This window comes from Rutilus rutilus (genome assembly GCF_951802725.1).
Source record: "Rutilus rutilus genome assembly, chromosome: 14".
Taxonomy (NCBI): Eukaryota; Metazoa; Chordata; class Actinopteri; order Cypriniformes; family Leuciscidae; genus Rutilus; species Rutilus rutilus.
The window spans coordinates 14,451,607-14,467,920 of record NC_140219.1 but is presented as its reverse complement, the minus strand read 5'-3'; the positions used below and the strand labels follow the sequence as shown (position 1 = coordinate 14,467,920).

Here is a 16,314-nt window from a genome sequence, read left to right as displayed (position 1 = left end):
TAGCTCATTTGATTATTTTCATTTTGTTTTATTTAATTTTATTATTTGCTATTTTTTATTTGCAAAAAAAAATATTATTAACAAATGAATAAATGAGTTTGGCATCAGCGCAGTGCTTCACATTTTGTAATACTGGAGCTAAAAACACTGATAAAATAATATAGTAAAATATTCAAGATTTAAGTATGTGCCTATTGTTTATTGACATGTCAAAGTGATGTTACCATGCATGGTAACGCTGAGATCTCTCAGGTGTCATTATGCTGATGTGTCAGTGATTGGTAATGGAGAGAGTGAGAGGATGAAAATGAGAATGCTAATCAGTTTGTATCTTGCTATTTTAAATCACCCACCGGAGACCCCTCCATCTCTCACAACAGAGGAAGATAACAGCCAGTCAGTAAAAGCAGCCGGCAACAGTAAAGTCGGGAAACACTCCAGCCTCTGCACTCCTCCCGATTTTTCCCTAAAGCATGTAACGGACTTCCAAATAGCCACATTGGAGATTGCTGCCTGGAGGTGCTGTAATGTAATTTCTCTAACCGTTAGAACACCCACACAGGGGAGCCGCACTCCTTTATGGAAAAGTAAATGATTGCTTGCATCTGCGGCTAAGACCATTTGGAGCTTCTCGCTTTCTGCCCGGAGATGGGTGTAGCCGCCCAAGGCGAGAGGAAGCTACAGTATTTCTCTCTGCTGCTTGAGCATGAACAAGGTCACCCTTGCTGAGCCCTGTGTTAATTACTATGTTTGGAGGAGTCATGTTTTTTTTTTTCTTTTTTTTCACAAGTGCCCTTATGAAGGTAGCGCACTAATGAGACTGCTCATTTCTCACTCTGTCAGTCTCTCTGTATCTCCACTGTTCCAATTGGATTTAGTGAGATTGTAAATGCGATCTGATACCAGTAATGTGGGTCATGATCGAGAATAGTAGGCATCAATTTGGGGGCACACAACTCAATGAAACACTGTTGAATGAGTACCATTACCATCTGGAGATTCAGAACGTTTCAGATTGTTAGACATGCATTTGCACAACTCTATAAAATTAGCAAATGTCATAAAGAAATATTTCTCTAAAATAATTAGATTTAATTTAAGATGGGGTCACATTTTATTTTGTGAACTGATTAACTTGACCTGCTAAACAGACTTCCTCCATTTTTTTGCTAGCTAAGACCTTTTTTTTTTTTTTTTTTTTTTTTTTTTTCTGACTTCAGACACACTTACATTTCTGTGTTGCAGACAAATAACAGCTGAATTGAGAGGGGGTGGCAATATTGCACAAAGCAAATAGTTTCACAATTAATTTACAGATTTATTTATAAAAATACTTTACACAAGAATAAGCTGAGTGTGTAATCGAGAGGCATTTGGAACACTTCCTGTGTTCTGCTCCGGTTTTCTTCTGTGACATGACACAAACTGAACTATATCATTTTCTTTAAAGCTTAAATTGCGGTTGAGGAAATGACCAGCTCTCGTTTATAATGAAAAGATGATACAAATTGTGTTTATCCATAAATCTAGTAACTCCTTGTGATTCTGACAGTTCCTCTGACTATTGTTTCCATATTCTAATTATATCCCACAGAATTCTTGGAAATAGTAGTATGTATGTATATGCTGTTGGGTATATTTTTCTAGTTGTTGGGGTGCAATTATACAGGTAACAACAACAATGTACGCTGCGATTAAGAAAGAAATGTCTTTGCAAAGGTGTCATTTCATGCCAGACGTAACCTCTCATTTCCTTTTCTTTCGGGTTTGATGTGTGATGTGTTGATTGCAGAGCAAAATAACAAATGAAAAACAAAAAATCTTAGCATGAAAGTTTCTGATTGAAACATTTTATGGTAATAGACATTGAGGTTTGATATTGACGGTAAGAGGATGACAGGTGATAAAATCGAACTATTCCATATGCAGATTTCATCTATCCATCAATCCACCCATATCCATCCATCCATCCATCCATCCATCCATCCATCCATCCATCCATCCATCCATCCATCCATCCATCCATCCATCCATCCATCCATCCATCCATCCATCCATCCATCCATCCATCCATCCATCCATCCATCCATCCATCCATCCATCCATCCATCCATCCATCCATCCATCCATCCATCCATCCATCCATCCATCCATCCATCCATCCATCCATCCATCCATCTGTATTTCAGCTGTTTTTTAAAAGCAGCAATATCCATCTTAAAAATATGTAGTTTTGCTCTACATAAATCTTTCTGCTGTACTGGTGCTGCTGAGCTTTGGATACCCTTTACTAAAGATGTCAGTGCACTAAACTGGAGGCTGTTTTATATGTATGGAGAGCTCTTTCAATTTTCCTTCAGCAAAATACAGTAGCTTTACAGTCTTAGGCTTTAAATTCTTTAAATTCTGCCAACACCTAATTTATTGCATACACACATGTTGGCTTTGACATGTCGAGTAGCACAGTTGAATTCCCCTTTGCTAGTGTCTTAATGAAGCGGAGAGAATTAGCCAGAGATGATGAGGGGGAGGAGGTTACTATATGTAAACCGTAAAGGAGAAAGTACATAGTTTAAACTGCCACCTCTCTCTGCTAGTTTACATCACTTTGATCCTTATTTCAATCCCACACATAAACAGACACACACACAAGGAATGGGCACATATTTTCTAGAATAAGAACAACATATTTTCACAGTCTAGTCCAGAATGACTGGTTGACGGATCAGTTGTATCACACATGTATGTACTATAATTGATGACTGACTAATTGATGTTGTCTATCATGACAAACATATACACAAACATACACTGTAAACTGCAAATAGAGTTCAAAATGTTTGATCATATTTAGTGGTGTATATTCATGCTGCTGTATGTGTGCGCTTATTGGTGCTCGCTTGCTGTATTCCTGCTGGTGTTTGATGGAGTTTTTCTGTGCTTGCAGATAGTGCCTCAGGAGATGGCGGAAAATTGCTTTTGGCTCAAAGTCAAAGAGGAGCGGTTTGAGAGTGCGGACATGTTGGGCCAGCTTTCACTGTCCTTCTCTTCTAAATCTAGAGGTAAGAACAACCTGCTTTGCCTCTCCTCCTAATCACATAGGAACACATAGTCGTTTCTGTTACTCTGATGGCTGCTTTTATTCCTTTCAAACTTTCGGGAAACCAGTCATCTCTGTGAAATCTTAATTATCTTTATAAAGCTGTTTTGGTTTCCCCATAACTTCCCTTTTTTGGGAAGGGGGGGGGGGTCTACAATCAGATTAAGGAAGTGTTTAGCTAGGTGCCAATTAGCAGAGCTGCAGAGTTGGAAGTGTACTTTACAGTACAGTCAGTTTACAAAGCATCCCTCTTCCTTCACGGGATCCGTACTCTAAGCGGCTGTGGGTTTCGATAGGAGCAGAGGACAGACATGCTTGGTTAGCTTGGCTGCCTTTCCGCTTCACTGGAAGCCCCCCGAGAGACAGTGAAGAAGAAAGAACGCAGAAAGAAAGTTACAGTACAGAGAGTTGTACTTTTGTTTTGGGCAGTTTGTTTCTTTGTTTGCTTCCCCCGTTTATTCACACTGCTGTAGAATGATAAAGTGGATGTTTCCTTCGGCAAGCCAGCAAGTTGAACCTTTGACAGTGAATGGCCTCAGTAGATTTTAATGCCTGTTTCATAAAGGGGCATTACAGAGGGCCTGTCAGACATTGAGCACAATTGAAGAGTCTGCTCATGTGTGCAGTGGTGGTCAGATGATCAGTCATTGAAGTGAACTGATCTGAGAGCAGATTGGCCACAGTGTGTGGAGTTTGCTAGCGTTAGCCCACTGGCACAGCTCCAGATAACAATAACTCCTCTTATTCTTCAGTATTGACATTATATCAGTCTGTTAAACTCCATCCAGCAACACTTTAAGCATAATGTGGTGGTTTAAGATGTGCAGAAATGCCTATATGAGTCTTGAATATAACCGTTGCTGGTTGCTACTGGGGTTTGTGCTTTCTCTTCTGAGATAGTGACAAAAACACAATCTGTTCCTGTGAAGCCGAATACCTTTTTTTAGATATAATTGTGTTTAGGTTTCATTCTTCTACACTTTGTATTGTTTCTTTAGGTTTTCTAAACTAGTTTTCCTAAAAGGTGTAGGTTTTATAAGTAAGAGTTGAGGAGTTCCTCTGGGACCCATCTTTGGCTCAGTTCCTATCAATTACGCCTGGAGCGTACCCACTGACTCGTCTCTCCCCAGGTCTGTTTCTGAACCCTAACTGCACGTCTTCATGAATGAAATATGCTTTTCTGTGTTTGATAGTTGTAGCTGCACTTTTAAGATGAAGCTAAAACTCTGAAAATCCAGCTTTGAAGTGTGTAAGATGCAATTTGGACCCATTCTGGAAACTTTCACACAACAAGTAGAACCTTACTTCCTCATACCACTTTTAATTAAAAGATTATTAACCAATGGTAAACCTCACTGCTAAAAAAAAAAGACTGAAAGGCAAAAGAGGATGATATTATACCACTGGTAATCCTACTGACTTTGAACTTGTCTGCCATCATGAGTGAGTCTCAGTGTACTGCCAATCTCTAAAATATACTTTCACGCCACCAGTTGGAGGGGGTGGTAGTTGGTGTCCTCATCCTGTCTCCAGCGTTTTTTGAGACTTTGTGCAGCTGGCAGTCTCCAGGGATGAATTACTTTATAAGGTCTCACAGATGCTTGGTTTGGCCACACACTATAAATCCTCATAGCAGAGCTGGCAGGGCAGTCATTGGTCAAGATTTGCTTCAATTGTCTGCGCAACTACCGCTTTATTTATGTATTTGGTGTGTGTGGTCTGCAGACTAACAGTGCTAGGGAAAGCATTCTAGATGACTTGCTTATAGCTAAAACATCTGTCTGGAGACTGCCAGGTAAAGTGTAGAGACTTTCCCTCTGTAAAGTATACAAAACAAACCTCTGTTTTCTAGTTTTCCCCCAGAGTGTGAGTCTTACTGGTGTTTGAGATTTGGTATTTGCTCTGCTCCATTTCAAGTTCCCTTTTCCCGCTTAACACATTCTTTTGCAACCTATTTCAAATGTTTCAATCTATTTCAAATACAATTTTTTTTTGAAGCTATGTTGTTTTTCTGAATTTCTCCCATCAATGTAGAAAGTGTACACGGAACTGGTAAAATTATTGATAACATTTTGAAATCAAACATCTAAATGCTAATGCTAACTCTTTTGGTTCTTTCTTTTTTTGAGCGTGGACAAAAATGTCAGAACACTAGCATGCAACTTAAAGAGAATATTACCTATTTGTGTTGCCTAGTTAAAACCTGGAATATGTCTGAGTCTTATAGACCCAAAACTTGGGGAAAAAAGTTATTTGAATAGCATAATTTGAATAAAATGTATTATTAATTATTTATATTTCCAGAGTTATGCTTCATGCCATCTGGGGGAAGTTTGACTTACCACTGTTTAACCACAGTTTGAGAATGATTGATATGGAAATACTCACTACTTGTTTAATCAATGGTCTATCCTCTGCAAACATGCTCAGGGCTTGATCTTTTTTTTAAAAAACTCAAGTGTTCTGTGCCCTTTCATCTAAAATTATAGTCTCGTAGATTAGCATGACTGTCCACAGTCGCCACTTGTTCAATATGCTTCAGAAACAACCTGAGCCTTTTCAGAAATGCAGTTTAGACCTCATTTAAATCCTCCTCTTTGCCAGATTCCGGTTTTATTGTAATGTTGTTTTCCTTGTTGCCACAGTTGCTTGGCCTTTCCACCCCCTCTATCTGGCACTCTTATTCCCTATTTCCCCCAGACACCCTTCGCTTGGTGGTATCAATCAATGGTTCTGCTTGTGTTTCTGCTTGGGGGATCAAATCAGATACACTGGTGGATTGAGTGTGTGGCATGGCCTAGTGCATTTGAAAAGCAATTCAACGCCTCCGCTTTTATGTGCCGCTGAAATAAGATGGATGCTGGCAAAACTTGCTCCTCCTCTCGCCTTAATAGGTTTTCTTCACCGCTGACATATCCTCTCAAGAAAATAGAAGTCTGACTTTCTGGCACGGTGATGACATTCATTGCTTGTTGCTTTTGAAATATAAACCACATTAGCACCACCGTCCTCTTTAAATGGTGCATCATATGAATTCTTACTGAAATTTGAACTCACAGCAGCACCTGAACACTTCACTGATATTCTCTCTGAAAGCACATACTCCTCCTTTTTCCTGCTTGGTGAGGAAAGCTGTGTTTTTTTGCATCGGTTTGAAGTGCAAATTGATGTTGAATGAAGTCATATGGTAGCTTTTTTTTCTGTCACATACATAGAACAGTTACTATCAACAAAAACCTGAAATGAATGAGTTTTTTTGGGGAGGCACTGCTCAGCCCCACTCTTGTCTGTGCTTTGAGTGGCTCAGGCAATAGATGAGTTTGATCTGGGTAAATTAAGTGTGATAGGGTGGTGAAGAACGCTCCTGGCTGCTCCACAGATGGAGCTCTGAAGTGAGATCTAATGAAGATGTATTTTAATAATTGGTGTCAATGCTGAAGTAATTCATGGAGAAGGAGGAGCCCAGGGCAGCACTTGACCTCTAAAAGGAGAACTACCATCATTTTTGTCTCTTAATGACCAGTGAGCCTATGATGAGAAAGAAAGATAGAGAAAAAGCAATGAAAAGCAATTGAGGGTCAAGTTGTGGAGTTCCATATATCTCTCACATGATCAGTAGTTAATTTTAAAGCAGTGCCCTGCATGATAATACAGCAGCAAATGAAAGAATGACAGCTGTCAAACAACTAAACATTTTAATCGAGTTAATTGCATTATATGCAAAAATTATCACATTTGTTCAAAATCAAAAATAATTAAAGTTATTTGCATATATAAGTACTAAAAACCCAAGTAAAATAATTTAACAGATATGTAAAAATGGCATTTAAAAGTGGCTTTTTTTTTCTTTTCTTTTTTGTGCAATCGAGTTTGTCAATCTTTTTTTAGAGAATAAGGGACTGTTCACACAGGTTGCATTTTCAAATTTTGTCTATGCTGTTGTTTAATTTGTTGGTCTATGTAAAATCTTAGGCCATTGCAATATGTCACACTGTTTTTCAGTGTGGCTTTGTCGAGGTGCATTGCCTGTCAAATTAAAATGAGTTGCACTTACCGAAGACTTACAAAAGCATAAAAGTGGTATTTTAAGGATAAATTGTGAATTGTGGGATTTCTTATACATTTCTTGGTATAAGTAAGAGTTATCGGGCCTTGGCTAATTGTTCTTATTTTTTTTCATTGTAATAAATTTGGATAATTTAATTAAATTTGATTTAATTAGTATTTTATTATTTTGTGTTATATTATTATTTTATTTTCAATTACATAGAAAAAAAATCACATTAAAATATTAAATTGACAGCCCTATATTGCCATAAATAATTTTTCCATTCTGCAAATTTTATTTAATATTGAACAGATGTCACAGTGTCAAATGAAGCAGAATGCACATTCTCTATGTGTTGATTTTATTTATAGAAGAATTGTGATATCCCCCCCCCCCGTGCTTATGTGAACGTTCACTTTTCTGTCTTTTTAGATTGTCTGCCAGCTGAGGCATCAATGTCAGATTTCCCTTTTAAAAACATGGCTGTGACTCAGGACCTCAGCTCCCCCACAAGGAGCCTGCATGGTCCCCCTTCATCAGCCAAAATTTCATCAAATTCTCTCTGAACATCTGACTCCACTCCATTCTCCCTGACATTGTGTGCCCCCGCCAAGGCTTAATCCTTGTGTTATGGAGGGTTAAATCTGATAGGGATGCACCGATACTGCGTTCGTGTACTTGTACTCATACTCAAAAAAATGCTCAGATACCAACAACCGATACCAGGCAGCGTGTGTACAGTGCTTGTGTCCAGACAAAGAAACATTGACAACAGAGAGTATAATGGGGATACAAAAGAAGGCTGTCCATGAAGTAATTGTATCAAATTATTTGAATATTAAATTAAATATAGTAACGCCTATATAGCTGTGGTGCGCGAGCTGATAAGCGAAAAACATGCTGTGGTTTAAGTGCTCAGCGGCACAGACGCACGAGCTGGTCGAGTGCATCCCTTTTTCATAGACATCAGTGGAGAGTTTGTAGTTCAGTCAGATGTCAATGGCAAAGAAAGTAAACCGAGGCATGTAGCTTATTATTAACGTTAACTGACGAGAGAGAGAGAGAGAGAGAGATTTTGAGATTTTACAATTACTTTATTAAAACAGTTGTAAAAACAACACTCAATCAAATAAAATCACATTAAATCAACACACTCTTGAAAATGAGATTATTCTCTACAATAGAGCAGAGCACATCCTTGTGACACCAAATATTGGAAAACTTTTCTAGATCGTTCATCAAACTGTAGTAATTAAAATCTATTCTTAAACGCGATTTCAACATTTTGACAAATACAAAAACAGCATCATCATCTGTAGATCCTTCAACCTTATTTTGTCTACTCATTTACACAGCCATCTTTGCTCTTCCCAAAATGAAATTAAAGAGTTGACACTGCTCCCTCTTTTTTTGGGAATACCTGTACCCTAAGATAAACAACTGTTTGGAAAAAAACTACACCAAACAATTTTAAAAGATCTTCCAGCAGAGAACAGTGGCATAAGACGGCAACAGTCCATAAAACAGTGAACAACTGTCTCACGAAGAGTGCAAAAAGGACTGCCATGATTAACATCAGGGTTTAAAACATGGATAAAAGAATTAACAGCCACGGCTGTATGTAAAACTCTCCACTGCAAATCAGCAACCTTCTTCAACAATGGTGGTTTATACAGCGATCTCCATTCAGGTCCAACACCATCTATCAGACCTAAGCGAGCTCTCCATGGAGTGTCAGTTTTACCATTTAATTTATCTTTGTTCAAAATTTTTACAATCAGTCTGTATAACAATTTCTTATCGGCATCATGAATAGACAGACAGTGATTTGGTTTCTAAAAAAAAAAAAAACTGTACAGTCCTTAAAGTCTGGGAGAACCTTCACCAAAGGAAAAATATCATCAACACTATGTTGAACAGGACCATCACAATACAAATGCAACAATGTGCGTTCCGCATCTGTTAATGCCTCTTTCCACTTTTTGAGCAACAATTCTATCATACGAATAGAATACACCTTCAAATGAGAAGCAAGGAGTTGAGCATTGTCCATGTTTGCTCCTATAAAGTGAATTACGTGTCCCAAAGTCACTGCACTGGACAAACAGAATTGTTTGAGTAAACTGGGACCTATTTGACAGGCCGCACTCAAACGGGTCCCATACACAACTGGCTCTTGAAGAAGCCAATAGAGTGACCTGTGATGCTCTGTCCTCTCCGTTTTAAACAGATTCCAGACTTTGAACAGTCCACGGTAGAAACTTGGCAATCCACTGGTGTTGAGCTGCTTTAAGTCCATCAGAAACAGTGTTCTGTTTAGGCCAAGTCCACCTAGCTGGTTCAAGATCGTACATGCCAACGGTCTCCACACAAGGTCTGCGGGACCACACAGAAACCTCTGCACGAACTGAAAACGGAAAGTTGCCCCTCTACTGTTCAGATGAATTAAGCCTTGTCCTCCTTCATCTTTCTGCAAATATAACACACTTTGAGGCGTCCAATGCAGACAATCCCAAAAGAAGTCGACAAGAAGTGCCTAAATCTTTGACAGCAAATCTGGGGGAGGATCTACACATGATAGACGATGCCATAAAGTGGATTAAATCAGGTTGTTAATGACAAGAACTCGACCTCTATAAGACATTTTCGGTAAAATCCTTCCATCTGGCAAAACAACCTTTAGTCCTTTCAAGAACATTATCCCAGTTTTTAAGGACAAAAGTTTCATCACCCAAAAAAACGCTTAAGTATTTTAACCCCCCGTCTGTCTTCCAATTGAATCCCAACGGTAATTGAAACTTGTTTTCCATCACTCCTATATCGAGAGCTTCACTTTTGCTCCAATTTACTCTGCCTGAATAAATAATGCCATATTGAACTATAACATTTGCTAGCATATCAATATCTTGTTGATTATCCACCATGATGACTAAATCATCTGCATATGCTGATAACTTTAAAGGTATATTGCACCCTGGTAAAATCACACCTTGTAAAATAGATCTAAGTCTATGTAATAAAGGTTCAAAAGCCAGAGAATATAACATGCCAGAAAGGGCACAACCCTGTCTAATTCCCCGCTGGACCTGAAGATGAGTGCTCAAAACATCATTGACTTTTAAAACACTCTGAACATCACAATACAAAGTCTTGATCTTGTTGATAAAACCAGAAGTAAACCCAAAAGCAATCATTGTTTGCCATAAATATTTGTGTTCAACACGATCAAAAGCTTTTTCCTGATCAATAGAAACAATTCCCATTTTAAGACCAAAAAGCTTAGATATTTCTAACAAGTCTCGAATGAGAACAATGTTATCAGAAATCAGCCTGCCAGGGATGCAGTAGGTCTGATCAGGCAAAACAACTTGTTCCATCACTTAACTAAGTCTGTTTGCCAATACTTTGGAGAGTAGCTTATAGTCAGTACAAAGCAGGGACACAGGTCTCCAGTTTTTTATGAGCTGCAGGTCACCTTTTTTTGGTAGCAAGGTAAGAACTGCCCTCCTGCAACTTAAAGGCAGACATCCATTGGCTAGGCTATCCTTCAGGACTGCCAGAAGATCTTCTCCAATTATGAACCAAAAAAACGTATCAAAATCAACAGGTAGACCGTCTAGTCCAGGAGTTTTCCTGCTCTGCATACTCTGCAAAGCTACATACCGTTCACCCAGGGAAATATCTGCTTCCAGCACCACATTACTTTCTTGTTTAACCCTCTGGGGACCAAAAACGCGCCTGCGCGTTTTCATTGCTAAATTTTTTTTTTAGCAATGAAAAATAAACACAAAATGCTCTGTTAATTTTGATCTTTCATTTTCGTGTAATACATCAATTGATCCTGTTCAGTTTCTATTTTTTTTTCTGTATACTCACAATAAATATAAAGTGTTTTGCTTTTTGACAAATAAAGAAAAACTAACATGATGCTATTTCTGCCTTCTCTCTGTCAGTAAACTCCCATTTGAAACGCGTTTGAAAATTATCTATAACTCCGCGAAAATTCAGTCAAACAGGCAAACAGACCCACGGGCATAAAGCTTGAGATGGCATCTTTTAAATGAAGTAATTTATATAAAAAACAAATATTATCAGCTTCTGTAATCTGTATAAAAAGAGAGCGATTCCAGTCGAGCTCATTACGAGCTCATTCAAAAGTAATGTGACCACTCCCCGGAGAGCGCGTGCTATTCAAATGCAAATTCTGAGAACCATTTCACACCTGTGAAATGCCCACATCAGCTGTAAACAAAGCGGTGAGGCATAATATAGCCTACCTTATGGAGAAAAGTTTCCTCAGAACAGTGCTGATATGAGGAACAATATCTCCTGATATGAGGAGCAGATCCCGCTGAGGAGTGAGGTAGGCTGTTATCTTTTCTCAAGTGTTAATGTGGAATAACGTTATGGAATAACGTTAGTGTAGGCCTATGTAAACAAAAAGATTAATCGCGTTTCTATAATATGAATCGCGTTTCTGTGAGATGAATGAAGGGTACATATTTGTAAAGACTGTTTAGCCTAAATATGAATCGCGCGTCTGTGTGTGAAAGAATAAACTGCTTTGCTATAGCCTACTGAGATGAGTAAAAATCGACTGAAATATGTTGAAATAAAATGTATTTGTATAAGCTACGTATTAAACTGCAAATTAACATTTATAGGCTATGCCCTAATATTTCATAAAAACAACGTTACAGTCAGGCGAAGTATGAAAGACAACATTTTGTTGACTAGATTTGGGTACAGTTTTTGCTGTCACATCAAATAAGCTTTTGTTTAGCAATTTCTGCTCATATCTATCTATATACATATATATATAAAATACTATTTTTGTCAAAAATAAAGTCATAGACTAAGATATTAGATGTTCCAATGTTGGCTATATTCAAACTAATGAATACATATGTGACCAGTCACGGAAAGTAGGGACACAAGTCGGTTCTGGGGCATTTTGAGTTATTCGCATATTCTGAAAGTGTAGTATTCAAGCTTTCGAACGATGTGTAACACATGGAAATCTGATAATATTTGGAGAAGTTGTGGCCATTTGAAGGTAGGCACTCAAAAAAACTGAAATGGTAGAAATCTGCTTCTAAAGTTTGGCAAGTTCTCACCCTTCTGGGAATGACAATAGGGCTCATTTACATCTCATTTAGATAAGTCATACCCCCTGTAAAGCTCCCCGTCTCCCCCTCCCCCCTGAATGTACCAATTCTACAAATTCTCTAAATAAAACATCTCCAGTTAACTGGCAGAGCATTCATTTCGTTCGTTTTTTAAATAAGATACTAGCGCTGAAATGTTTTTTTTTTTTTTATCAAGTGATCAAAGTGCTCGTTGCCGCTGCGATCAGTGGCGCAGATACAGTGTTTACTCGTGTGGCTCGCGCACACACTGCATTGTCTTCACTCGACGCGCGCTTCAATCCGTTGCGTTGCGGATACTCTCTATTCGTTCTGTTGAAATAACAAAATAATTCAAACGTTTGCGTGTCCCTGCTTGATATACAACCACTGATAAACGTAATCGTTTTGATGTGAGAAAAAAAACTATTAAAGGGCGGATTGGAACTCTCAACCTCTGACACGGCTGGCGAAAGCTCTACCACTGTACCATTCATATACACATTAATTATACAGGTGGATCTATGTATTGGCACTGACAACATGTATTAGGCTACATCTCATTAAACGACAAATTAAACCCCATGTAACCTACTATTTAAATCGATTGCTGGACATCGTAATGCTATTGGCGTCCATCTTCATTGAATTTTGAAATCAGATAGAGCCGTCCAGAGCGCTGCATAACAAGTAGCCACGCCGGCTTATGCAGTATGGAAATACGCACCGACAATGACACGCCCCTACTGCGTGCTAGAATCTCAGAAAAACAAGCCGATTTCAACATCAAAATGTACGCTTTTAAATATACCAATACTGCTATCTCAAACATGGAGATGCTTCTTCGTGATCTCAACTAACAGATTCTGCAAAAAAACGAAAATCACCAATTTTGAAAAAAAAAAACGCTTTCTCATTTTGCTCGAAAGTTGTGCTGCCGACTTGTGTCCCTGGTTTCCGTGACGGGTCACATATGATGAAATGTAGGCCTATAATCTTTTTTTTTTTTTTTTTTTTACAAAGAAAGAGTACACTTGAAATATTGTTGAAATTGTAATTATTGTTGTAATTGTAACCTTTTTAATAAAATAGCAAAACATATTTACAAGATAGATGTAAGCAAAATCTTAAATGGTCAATATAAGTCTTCTTCAAAATATATCTTTTGTCCTTGCATTGTGGCTCAGTCAGTGTCACACCTGAAAGAATGGCTCATTAGGCAGAGTCATTATGCAGAGTCATTATGCAGAGTGGGTGGGACATTGTAATCTCAGGTGTAAACTACTCCTCCTTCACGCCCCCTCGCATATTGGCTTTGCAAGCAAAACCTGTTTTACACTATTTAAATCAATGTATTTTTTTTTTTTGTGAACGATAAAGCAAGACTATTTTCACATAATTTTGAAGCCAGAACTCGAAGAGACAACATCCATTAGTCAAAAGTCTTGTGGGCACATATTTTGTATGAGTTTTGTGGTCTTAATTCAGCAACTTTCATTTTAATTTTTTTAAATAACCACGCATAAACATTATTCTCTTAAAAATACAAACATCTACATACATGTTGCTCGCATATTATGGTAGGCCTGTTTGTGCTATATAGAGTGAATTTACACCTTTGCCATTAACATGTTTATAAATAACTGAAAAAAGCACAAATGTCAAGGCATGTCAGAACATCTCAAGGGCCCCAAAAACACCTTGGTCCCCAGAGGGTTAACCTGGGGAAGACCTGAATAAAAACTCTGAGCTAACATCTGCTCTTCTTGGTGTTCACATTTATATAAATCACAGTAAAAACTGACAGCATGCTTACGAATAGCAGCATGATCAGACAACACATGTCCAGAGTCAGACTTTAAACTATGAATATATCTCTTTTGAGCATTTTTTTCCGCTCCAATCCAAAAAAAAAAAGGTGTGATGGAACATCCATTTCTACTACATTCTTAAAGCGGGACCTAATAAGAGCCCCTTGTGCTGATACCCCAAGCAGGGTCGTTAACACAGACTTTCTGACCTTAAGAGCTTCAAGATAACATTGATCCTTTGTGGCCTCAGCCAAAACCTGGAGTTCTTCTACTTCAGACTCCAGGGCCTGTATTCATAAAGAATCTTAATGCAAAGAGTAGCTCCTAGTGACAAAATTCTAAGAAAATTCTTAGAAATGTGGGCGTTTACTCTTAAATTTAAAGAAAAAATCCTAGTAAAGAAAAAAGTAATTCAGAAAGCATCTTAACCCTTAAAAGAGGTCTTAAGGTCAAAATTGTTAGGAGCACGGACGAGGACTTTTAAGAGGCTTAAGAGTTTCTTTAGCAGAGGAGAAAATGGCAGAAAGACGAAGAAGGAGAAGAAATGTGTTGCAGACAATGGATGACAGTGAGTTAATAAGACGCTTTAGATTAGATCATGCAGGGATCATGTTTGTGACAGATCTTTTTAGAGACACGCTAATATCTCCAACACAGCGCAGAAATGCCATAGTGCCCGAAATTAAAGTAATCACTACATTACGATATTTGGTAACTGGGAAAATTCCATGTTTGATACATTAAAACCAACATTCAAACCACCATTTAAATAGACATGCCAACAATCAGTGTAATTGGAAAGAGTGGAACAATTTTTATCATTCTAAGCCAAGCAAATACCTTATAGGAAATTAACAGCATGGTTAATAAAATAAGGATTTATATATATAATGTGTGTGTGTGAGAACGGTCAAACAGGAAAAAATACGCATGTAATTTCAAAGTGAAGGCTTAGAATAGACCCTATACTTAAAATCACTTTTTTCCCCTTCTTGGACAACCAACCAATCACAGTCTTCAAAAGATTGTGTCATACATAGCAACGGGGTCAACCCCGCCTTCTTACTAAGATAAAAGTTTTTGTCTTTTCCTTACTCAGAGTTGCTCTCAGATCAGTCCTGAATTGCTCTTAAGCTAAGACTCCTACGTAAAAGTTTTTAAGCTAAATTAAGAGTTTTCTGAGAGGATTCTTAGAATCTTTATGAATATGGGCCCAGAGCTTTTACCAACTTCAATAAGACTTTGGTAACATTACAATTATATTGCTGACACAACCGTTTTGTTTGAACTTTTTCAAAGTCCCACCATTGTTGTAAAGACATAAAATAATTTTTTGTACTTTGATATTTTTTCCAAAAAGAAACAAACATTTCTTTAAAATTTGAATCTTCGAGTAGAACTGTATTAAAATGCCAGTAGGCGCTACTGGGCTTTACACACTTCAGAAAGACAAAAATCACAACGAGTGAGTGATCAGAATACCCAACAGGGCTAATAAAGCAGTTTTTAACAACATTAGAATGATGCTTAAAACAATAAAAATGGTCAAGTCTGGCCATAGACAATACATTGTCTTTACAATGAGTCCAGGTATACTGACTTTGATTATCATGTAACCCTCTCCACACATCATGTAACTCATGAGTCTCTAACAGTTGAATCAGACGAGTGCGAGAGGCAGGATGAGGCTCTACATGATTTCTGTCAAGTCTACTCTCTGTGCAATTCCAGTCTCCACCTATAAATAAAAACTCTTTATCATTGCAATCTCTAATAGCATAATTTACATTTTCCAAAAAAGTCAATCTCTCTTTACCAACAGCCGGAGCATATACAGTGATAAATACCAGTTGTACATTTTCATATATTACTCTGACTTTTAATGGTCAACCTTCAATAATCTCTTCACATTCAGCAGATTGAGGATTGAAACTTTTGGAGAAAAGAACACCCACTCCACAACTGTTACTAGTTTTGTGACTTAAAAAAACATCACCTCCCATTCTCTCTTCCAATCAACTTCATTATCAACAATACTATGTGTCTCTTGTACAAAGATAACGTCTAATTTTTTAAGGGAGCACAGTCTGAAAAATGAAGCTCTTTTTCTTTCATCTCTAGCTCCATTCAAATTCAGACTGCCTATTTTTAACTCACTCATAAAACAAAAGAACAAAAAGAAAACCAAAAGAGAAACAAGCAATAAACAAATATGAAAAACTAAACATA

The 16,314-nt window shown here is 37.8% G+C and overlaps 1 protein-coding gene and 1 long non-coding RNA gene across 19 annotated transcripts in view; both read left to right on the top strand.

Annotated features, from left to right (window-relative positions):
- Positions 1 to 16,314, top strand: part of diaph2 (diaphanous-related formin 2) — a 476,898-nt gene that overhangs the window by 185,508 nt on the left and 275,076 nt on the right. For all 18 annotated transcript variants that reach the window (XM_084430722.1, XM_084430721.1, XM_084430715.1 and 15 more), the window contains one exon: positions 2,948 to 3,062. In XM_084430722.1, the coding sequence (XP_084286848.1) occupies positions 2,948 to 3,062 (115 nt within the window). The remainder of the gene's footprint in view (positions 1 to 2,947; positions 3,063 to 16,314) is intronic.
- On the top strand, positions 9,975 to 16,246 carry LOC311303962. Its single transcript, XR_014629862.1, has 3 exons — positions 9,975 to 10,857; positions 13,989 to 14,374; positions 15,303 to 16,246. It is a non-coding gene; the product is annotated as an uncharacterized lncRNA (long non-coding RNA).